This window comes from Poecilia latipinna, unplaced genomic scaffold (genome assembly GCF_001443285.1).
Source record: "Poecilia latipinna isolate Pla-1442-1.1 unplaced genomic scaffold, P_latipinna-1.0 Scaffold6, whole genome shotgun sequence".
NCBI classification, from domain to species: domain Eukaryota; kingdom Metazoa; phylum Chordata; class Actinopteri; order Cyprinodontiformes; family Poeciliidae; genus Poecilia; species Poecilia latipinna.
The window spans coordinates 69,253-79,124 of record NW_015112622.1 but is presented as its reverse complement, the minus strand read 5'-3'; the positions used below and the strand labels follow the sequence as shown (position 1 = coordinate 79,124).

The window sequence follows — 9,872 nt, the reverse complement described above, 5'->3', positions numbered from 1 at the left end:
TTCTCTTTTTTGCTCTTTGACCCCAATTTTTTTTTTTTTTTTTTTCCCCCCAGACCACCTTTCCCCCGCCCCCGCCGACGCCTTTCCCTCTCCTCCTCGCTTTTCAGCAGATAAGACGAGACGCAAAGCGACCCGAGCCTGAGTGGCATTAAAGATCCTCCTCTCCGGTCCTCTCTGGTGACAGATAAATAAATAAGAGCTGCAGGGACCCAGGCTTTGTGGCAGATGCTGAACAAATTTATGGTGTTTCTGATAACAACTCATCATAGTGCTTGGAGCACACTGACAGCATGAGCAGTGAAACGCCACAGAAAAAAAAAAAAGGAAAAAAGCAGTGGGGTTTCTGTCTATACTGATGTAAAAAGGACAGATCAGTTTTATTTATGTTTTTAGATGCCTATTTTGTTACTCTATCAAGTCTGGCTCTGCACATAAGAGTCCCAAACAAACAGACTTTATACAGATAAACCATAAAAAAGAACCAGCATATAAACTTTGGGTTGAGTGAACCTGACCATCGACTGCCTTGCGGCATAAAAGCGCTGGTCAACAACAAGGTTTAAAAAAATGTTCGTCAAAAACAAGAGACAACTGGACCCGGATCACATTGAAGATGTTTAACAAATGAGTTTTTTTTCTATTTCTAACAAATCTGAATATCCGTCGATAAAAACGGTTTAAGATCCTGCTGTTCAAGAAGAACAAATACAAACACTGTTTCAAACTGCTAAGTCTTTCACACACAACTCACAGCTATGGTTAAGCTCAAAATAATTAATATCCCTCACAGACTCAGGTCTACAGTGCTCTGAACGCCACATTCAGGTTTCATCTGTGTGCAAATAATAATCAAAAACATTTTTGGAGAGGCCCAGCTATATTTCTGAATATCATCACCTTCCTGAAATAATGGCTCGTGTCATTTTTGCAAAAATAAATAAAAAAATTGCCACTTATTTTTTTGCCAAAACATATATTTTAGGCACACACACAAAAAAATCACTTTTGGCAAACAATTACTTGAGATATTATTTGAGGGCAATATAACAAAGTACTTAAGGGAGCTAAACATTAGGGTGATGGCAAGGAGAGCTTACAAAGACAAATAGTCAAAATACAAGTGAAAACATGCAATAAGGTGATCAGTATTATGAGAAGGCTCTGTTGCTCTCCAACTGCAGCAGAACTTCGTCTATTTATGGTTCAGTGTTTGTAGATTCCAAATTTATTGTGCTTTTATTGCATTTACTGATTTATCAAAAAAGACATTACAGGTTGGAAAACTGTAATATTTTGACACAATGCTACCCGACACGCTACTGGGTGGTGTTTGCACAGCAGCCAATCCAGGAGCAGCATTCTTTTCCTTGGCACTGATTGGCAGAGATCAGAACGTAGATATTAGCTTCTGTGCTAGTGCTAGGAAGGCTTCCACTGTGTGTGTTAAAGCATATTAAGGTCTACATGGTGTTTTTAAAATAGGCAGTTATAATCATTTCCACAGGGAGTCTAAAGGATTCACAGATCTGAGCTTTTCGCAGCCAGCTCTCGTTCCTAAACTCCACGAAGAACGGAGATGTAAAAGTAAAAGCCTGATGTTCATTGTACATGGTTTTGAAATTCTTTGGGAGATGAAGCTCGTCTAATATCCCATCAAAAACAAACCTCGTCAATATATGAAAATATTATTTAATCTAATCTTTGGCATATTTATACATGGTAAGGTGTTAAATCTGAACTACAGACTGTTGAGAGACAGAGGGCATGAGGATCCAACCAACAAAGACAAACAGCTTGAATTTTCTCTCCTAAATACTGAATTATCTCCAAAAGCCCATGCTGAGTGTTTACTATGAAGCAAGACGACTCTTAACTGGCTCCAACAACGACTTAAACTTCAGAGAACTTGACAAATCTTTTTAGATAAAAAAAACATCAAATTAAGTAGAATTTCAGCATACAATCAATAACAACCCAGGTTTAGTTGCTTCAGTCCAAGAATAATGTCAGTATTAAGTCAGATATAAAAGAAAGAAAGAAAAAAAAACTTTTTCAATAAAAAATTAGACTGAAGTGGTTTTTGGATTGTAGTTTTGGTTTATTTGGCAACAGAAACACTTTGTGAAGGATGAGCAGATATTAAAAAAATTGGATGGATGAATGGATGGATTTTTGATTTAACTTTGTCATTTCAGGACAGAGTGTGAATTAAGATAAAAAAAATAAATAAATAAAAAAAAACATCTGTAACATTTGAGTTCCTCATAACTAAAGACAAGTGTGTCTGTCTTTCCACACAAAGTGAAACTGACTAAGGATGCAGAGGGAGAAGGAATTACTAAAGTGTTGCCGTGATTACACTGGCCTCATAATCCCCATTCCTTTGGGCCTGGTTTCACTTTGACGGCACAGTTATTTCAGGTTAAACACCTTCTTAGACTTTTTTTTTTTAAACCTCTGTGTAAAATCTTGGGGGCTTGTAAATGCATTCACAAACACTGAGTTGAGGACTCAGGTCTTATATTTGTTTACCTTTACAAATACTCTGATAGTTTAGCAGTTGAGCAGCATCAGAGCTCAGGGAAAACAAATGATAAAAGGACATGTTGTCCTGTTAAGTACACATGGTGGGCACCAGCCCCTAAACCTCTGCTCCCCTCTAATTCATTAAAGCTTCATTACGTTGTCCACTCCACAGACATAAATAAAAAAACCTCCCACGAGAAGCTCTGCAATACGCCTCTTAGCTCAGCCTCAAAGCGCAACTCGCAGCAAAGGAGCAACGAGAATGGAGGCAACATATGGAAGGAAAGGATAGAAATGTGGCCAACGGACTGCGGCAAGATGAGAAACGTAGAGCTGCCTGACGCCAAGGAGGAGGAAAACGCAGAATAAAATGGCCGACGGCCTGAACAAAAGTAGAAATAAAACCTGACTGACAGACGTGGAGATCAAAAACAGAAAGAAAATAGGATGACTGTGTTTTTGACTGCAGTCGGTAAAACAAAAAGAAGAGATTTACTTTCATGTTAGAAGAGAAACGCCACATTTGAATAAGCATTTAAAATGTTGTCAACAGCTCCACTTTGTAAAAACAATGTGAACAATTATACTGTGAAATATGCTTAATTTGATACTTTAATTTGATACATAATCCGCTTTCATTAAAGCAATTTCATTTAATAAGCTTGTGTGTGACCAGGAGTGGACAGTAATCAGAGGAACTTCACTTTGGAGACCAGCGAGAAAAAAACTCATGGAGGATTCAGACTATCTATTTGTCTCCCATAGAGGGGGACTCGCTTTGGAAGAACCTTTGTCACCTCACCCAACTCAAAAGTTGAAAGAAGAGGTTCAGTTGACAACAATCTTATACATTGTGATTGCTTACAGAAGAGGTTCCTAAACTGTGGGACGCAGTGAGCAAATCGTTTGATATTGTAAGCAAAAGTGTGAGTCTATTTTCAGTTGATGAGACCTTATGACAAAGTAGACCTTCGGTTTTCTCCAGGGTGAGAGGCAACAACCAACCGTGGATGGCTGAAGTTCAAGAATACTTGGGATCCCCTTTAAAAATACTTATAAATGCCTGTTTTAATAGTTCAAATATTAATAGTTCAAATGTGTGTATTAACATGCATTAATATGCACAGTGGAAAGCTGTCTTAGTACTACTCCAGTAGCTAACATGAGCAGCAGCCAATCAGTTCAAGGAAAATGAAGGCATTCCTAGTTTGGTTGCTTTGCAGAGCAACACCTTGTCCAGTAGCATTGCCTAGATATTGAAACCTCCCAATCTCCATTGTCAAATATTTTCGATGTGCTCTGCAAAAACATATGCAGGTAGGCAAATTTTCCGTCAATATCTTGGAGTTGCATTCTAGAGAAAAATCCATCAAGACTGAACCACAAAGTTCAACAATACAAAATATGGTGTTTACGTAAACAATTTTAAGAAACTGTTGTAGCCCAATTTATGTGTTTACGGTAGTTAAGAGTGAAGGTTTCATTGGTCCATATATGTTTCAAAGGATGCAGTCATGTAGTATCACACTTTGGTTTACTGGATGAGAAAACAGTAGTTTCCTTTATCTAAGGTGTTCCTAACGCTACAAACAGAGAGAAATGGCCTTCTGTTGTTTTCACCAAAAGAGTACAATTTTACGTATTTTCAGGTTATTTCATCTTGCTTCCGCACTTGAAAGGGACAGACATCTAAAAAAAAAAGAGTTCTATCAACCGGACTGACCAAACTTTCTTTCTTCCTTTTATCATTTATTTTCAGGCAGGAAGCGAAAAGTATTTTTCATTCGTTTCATAGGCAATGTTTCCAGATGAAAAACCTTCAACAATTACCGCAGACCGAACACACGACTGGATTTTAAATAGCCTATGCTTAATCTGTTAATGACAAAAGACCGTTAACATCAGGAGATCAATTTTCATCAACAGGACTAAACTTCTCAAAAATTATGGCTGTGCTTAAAATCCATACAATACTCTTTCACAGAAAATAACTAAGAAGAATTCCAATTAATTTAAGAAGCTATAAATATTCATTAGGCATGTCCTCATTATGGCTTTAATGAGACACCAAGCAAAAAGTTGTTTGCTTTTTGCTTGGTATAGGGTGTGTTTGGGCCACACCCTACAGAGCAATTAGCTCGGTACCAGCATCAACAGTAGCACCATCTGAGAAACAACAATGTCCAACACAGTGTTTGCATGCTTTAAAGTTCCCTTCATTACCAGCTGCCTCTCTAGTAGATGGAAATGTCTTCGTTTTACAGAGATTCACACTTTTCTGTTTGGCACTTGCTGGACTTCTTCCATATCTCACCAGCTGTGCATCATCTCCATTGTCCCCATTTACACAGCAGCTCACTGCTTTGGCTTTTCACACATAGACTAAATTTGAACTCTTTAGCTGTGGAATTATCCAAGTCATGTTTGACCATAACAAATGCTTTAGACATTGAGAAAATTCTCCTAAGAGTTCTTAATAACTATTCTAGAACTCCTCAGTTTTGTGCCTACAGGTTAAAATAAGCATAAAAAAATACTTTTTAGTGTTTTAAAAACAGAATAAAGATTTACAAGCTCAGAAAATTAATTTGTAAAACCTGCTGATTAGTCTTTCAGGTTTTAAACTATAAAACCTAAAATAAGATGGAAACCAAAGTTTCATTAGTCAGTCGTCGTGTCTTGTAATATTTTCTTACAGTCTCTCTTTCGCCATCCGGAGAAGTCCTTGACAACAGGAATATATTTATATTTTCATATAGCAAAATCTCTTGAGATCTCTGATATATGTATGATGCGGTACTGAAAAAGCTAGTTTCTCAAAAAAACAAAAAAAGTTGCCCATTTGATTGTTCACGTACGAGTTATGACAAAAACATTCACATGACAAAAATGAGAGTTGTGTGAGCATTGGAACTAGTACATGGCATGGTTGGACCTGAGAGAGCTTAATCTCAACCCAACATCTGGCAAAAAGCAGGGCACACAAAGGAAGCCCCCTACGGTCTGAACAGTATGAGCAATTTGCGAGCGGCAAAAGGAGACGCCATTTTATCCTCCCTCCCATTGGTCCAGTTTTCCTTTTTCAACAAGGTCACGGTGTGTGTCTGTAATCCAGCCTTTTCGGTTTGCTACGTTCAAAACGTTTATCTTCCTGAAACTGATTGCTTTGTTTGAACACAACTAATCTCCCTGGAATTCAGGAAAACATGGAGAGGCTCGTATCACTCAATGAAAAAATAAATAAATAAATAAAAAATACCGCTCTTATTGTATATCCTATTATTGCATTTTCTCTTTGTCTAGACTTTCAGCTAGGTTAGGCTTGGTTATGCAAGTCAAAATATATATTATTTTTTACACATTTGGTTCCTGAAGTATAACTACACACAACATCCACAAGTTCAGCACCTAAAATTCCAAAAAGAATCATAACTAATGTCACTGTTTTTGTTCACCAACTCTAACCCTACACTTGAGAAAGGACCATCAAAATAAAAGTTACCATCTATAAGGTTGGTGCAGGCCCAACCACTTACTGGGACAGTTAGTCAGGACTCTTTAGCTCTGTTAAGTGACTGAACTATCTCATGTTTTTCCCCTTTCAGACTGAAATGTCACTTATTCTCTAATATCATTTACGTATTATTTCAACAATAACACCTGAATTCACCAGTTTATAGGGTAAAAACTGATTTAATTTTCCTATCTGCTGTGAAGTAAACACCAACATTTTTAGCATTTAAGTAAAGCTTTATGAATATTAGTTGTTATAGAAAAAAAAAATCTAGGTTACTACCAGACTGATATGATTACATGAAATCACTACATTTATTATCTTCTTTATACACATGCACACAAACATGCACACTTAAATAGGAACAGTTTTGCCTATTGTTCTGTTTTATTTATCCTCGCCAAAATAAGAACAAATTTCATAATCTGGTTTGGATGATCCAAAGTAATCTCTTGAATCTACAGGCTCCACTTATATAAATAATCCTGTATCTCTGCGACGTCAGCCTCTGTCTGTTGTTCTGCGGAAAAATCAGTTATTCTCTCCCCTGGAGAGGAAGATTAAGTCAAAGGCCTGCATGGCTCGGAGAGAAAAGATCATTAGCCTTGACCAGATTGATTAAGATCAGTGTGGGCAGCTCAGGACATTGTTCACTCAAACACAGCAGCTGGTCACTAAATCCATCATCTTGTCCCTGTACCCGGAATTTTATTTTCCTCTTATCCATGTTCATGGTCATGGACAAAACTGTACCTATGCACTGGAATAAACAGTCTACTTATACTATATGTGGGAAGACAGGCAGGGAGACTTTGGAATCAGGAATATGGTTCTTGCCCATTATGTTTGATGGAAGAGATAGTTTCAAGTACGGGGCAGTTTTAGGGACAAAAATGACACTATTGCACCCCCAGTGGTGGCTACTTACTGTACTTACTGTACCTTACTGGTTGAAGACGAAGGAGACACCAGCAACTGAGCAACTGACACTGATAACTGAATGGTTGGCGCTGGGAGAAGGACAGGCTAACGACTAGCATGCCTAGGCTGGTCAATCATTGGTTTGCCCTCTTCCTCTGCCATTCATTAGCGCAAATAGGCTACTGCTAGCAATAGGAGATTCTCACAACTACCCAGATGGTCACTCACTGGTTTACCCATTTCTTCTGCTGTTTATTAGCACAACTAAGCTAGCATTAGCCTTCAGTCGGGTAGCAACTAGCATACCTAGGCTGGTCACAAAAAAACTGAATTGAAAAAATGGTTGGCATACAACGCAAGAGACAATCCGATGCACTGATGTGTTCTTTTGACAGAGTACTCTAGTGTGACACCGAGCATAAACATACCACCACCTTTTTACTACCTTGAGCATCTTTAATTGGTTCTAGTTTAAAAGGAAGAAGCTACTGCTGGTTGCGCAGTAGTCTTAAATTTGGCATCATCTCGTACCATGTTGAACTTCTGCTCTCTTTTTCCAACACAAAACCTCATCAGTATTCCAACACTTGTAGACGGTTCAGAAAATTGAAGTGTCTCATTTTTAAAAGTGTTTCTCTTTTTTAACGCAAGTACCCCACTGCAGACACAATGAGTCTACCTCACCGCCATAAGCCAGTTAAACTACTGCCATGAGTTTCAGTTCTTTTTTTTTTTTAACCCAAGGAAAGAACACACAGCAATGAGAGAAAATAACTGAGAAAATAAGAGTGTTTACAAAATAAAACTACCGTCCTCTTAGTACAACACGTTTATTCGCGTACTTATCCGTGAAACAATCAAAGTATTTCAAGCTTGCCACTAAAACCAGCAACATATCACAAGCACACCATGAACTGTGAATATATCCTCGGTCATCTGCCACTTCTTGGCCTTTGCATTCTCTCTGCACCATCAGTCGGTGCCAGTCTTCCAACCTGCAGCCACCAAACCCAATCTCACCGAACACAGACTCAAGTAAACTGTAAAGACAGAGCCGAAATGGAAAACTCAGACATTCATGAGTTTAGTCTGAGAGACAATAGACCTGAAAACGCTCCTCTGAAGAGGATATGTTCCCCAACAAAACTCCTACTTTTTATCAAAAAGTCTCATCTTTTCATAAAACAGATAAAGATTAACTAAAATATTAGCTAAGCTAGGCAGGGAACTATACCATTTGACAATGCTTTATGTCATTCATCAGAAACTAACCTACTGTTTGATCATAGACCATAGACTTGTCTACTGATCATAGACAAAATGCAAAATATGTCCTACTCACTCATTAGTTGTGTTTCCATTGATTTGCACAAATTGAAGTTATGAAAATAAATTCAATTAATAGAAACGTGCCAATTTTGAAAAGGCACAGTTTTCGCTATAAAGATTTTTGTGATAGGATGAGGCGGCTCTTCTGCCATGATTTTTAATGACTTATCACGTGAGCACGTGACCTTAATTTAATTTCTTATTGCATGGAAACACAGTGATTGCAAAATATTTTTTTCGACATCAGAAGAATATCAACAAAAATGTACGTACATTAGTAATGGAAACGCAGCTAATGATAGACTCCCTATAACTAAGTGAACTGCACACGTGAAGGAAAAAATGAAATGAAGATACCTAACTTGCATCTGCAGACTGTACCGTATGTAGCATCACAACCGACAGCAAGTCTGGATTGGAAGAACACTGCTAACATTCCTCATAGATTCAATCTTTAAGTTTAGACCTGATCGTAATAAAAATAATAAATGATCATTTCCCATCAAACTCGTTGACATTTGTCAGCTCCCACCTCTTAAACGCCAAGCCATGGAAGCACAGCGAGACGCCAGCTCTGACTCTACTTAACCAACACCTGCATTCCCTTAAACAGTTGAAGCTCCTCAGCTGCAGAGGTGAAACAGGCAAGTGTCTGCAGACATCCAAGTGAAGACTGATCTATCCATTAATTCTCCTCTATCCAGCTCAGGCTTAGTGCCTGGCCTAAGGGCTTAGGGCGTCCCTCAGGGGCCCCAGCTAAAAGCATTTGTTCACCTCTGAGGGGAGGAGAATAAGGGAAGGAAAGTAAAAAGAGTTGATCTCTAAATCACAAGTTTTCTTGTTATTTTCGATGAAGCACTGTGAAACACTGCTGACTTCAATACACCTGTGTGCGATTTACGGTTTTGCATCTTCGTAAACAAATCACAACCAAGATAAAATAAATAAATTGAAAAAAAAAAATTTAAAAAGTCAAAAATAAAGAACCATATATATATAAAAAAAGTAAAAAAAAAACACCAGATAAAAAGGGATCGATATGATTGCAAATGTATCCCTTTTATCTCGTTCAGAAACTTGAATTGAGGCCCCTGGACGTCACTTCAAACCGCAGTCCAAACTGACAATGCCACCTCTGCACAGATTATTAACAAGCACCCAGCATCAGCAGCCATGACAGCAGTGGGGAGTGCAAACAGACTGCCTGAGGAGAAAAGCATCGGTCTTACCTTCCACAGCATACTCTTCAGCTTAGGGATCCAAACGAAATGCATGAAGAACAGGGGGAGAGAAAAACACAGAGAACAAGTCAAATCGTCTTCCAAACTCATGACTGTTTTAAAGAAATATCAAAGAAACAGTAAATATGTGTAACCATCAGCCAACCATGACCACACCCACTCCCAGTACAAGCTGAAGTACGTAGCAGGGATGGCGATTTATCGAATCATTTATTAAAATAAATTTGATTTATTGTCATCATAATAAATTCCTATTACTGTTTATACTCTGTATTGTCAGGATTGTTAATATCACTATTTTCTCCACTGTTCAAAAAGTGTGTCAATACAAAGCAATAAAT

The 9,872-nt window shown here is 38.0% G+C and overlaps 1 protein-coding gene across 7 annotated transcripts in view; it reads right to left on the bottom strand.

Annotated features, from left to right (window-relative positions):
- nrxn2b (neurexin 2b) overlaps positions 1 to 9,872 on the bottom strand; it is an 825,611-nt gene that overhangs the window by 769,804 nt on the left and 45,935 nt on the right. For all 7 annotated transcript variants that reach the window (XM_015016195.1, XM_015016655.1, XM_015016584.1 and 4 more), the window contains exon 2: positions 9,520 to 9,540. In XM_015016195.1, coding sequence (XP_014871681.1) covers positions 9,520 to 9,540 — 21 coding nt within the window. The remainder of the gene's footprint in view (positions 1 to 9,519; positions 9,541 to 9,872) is intronic.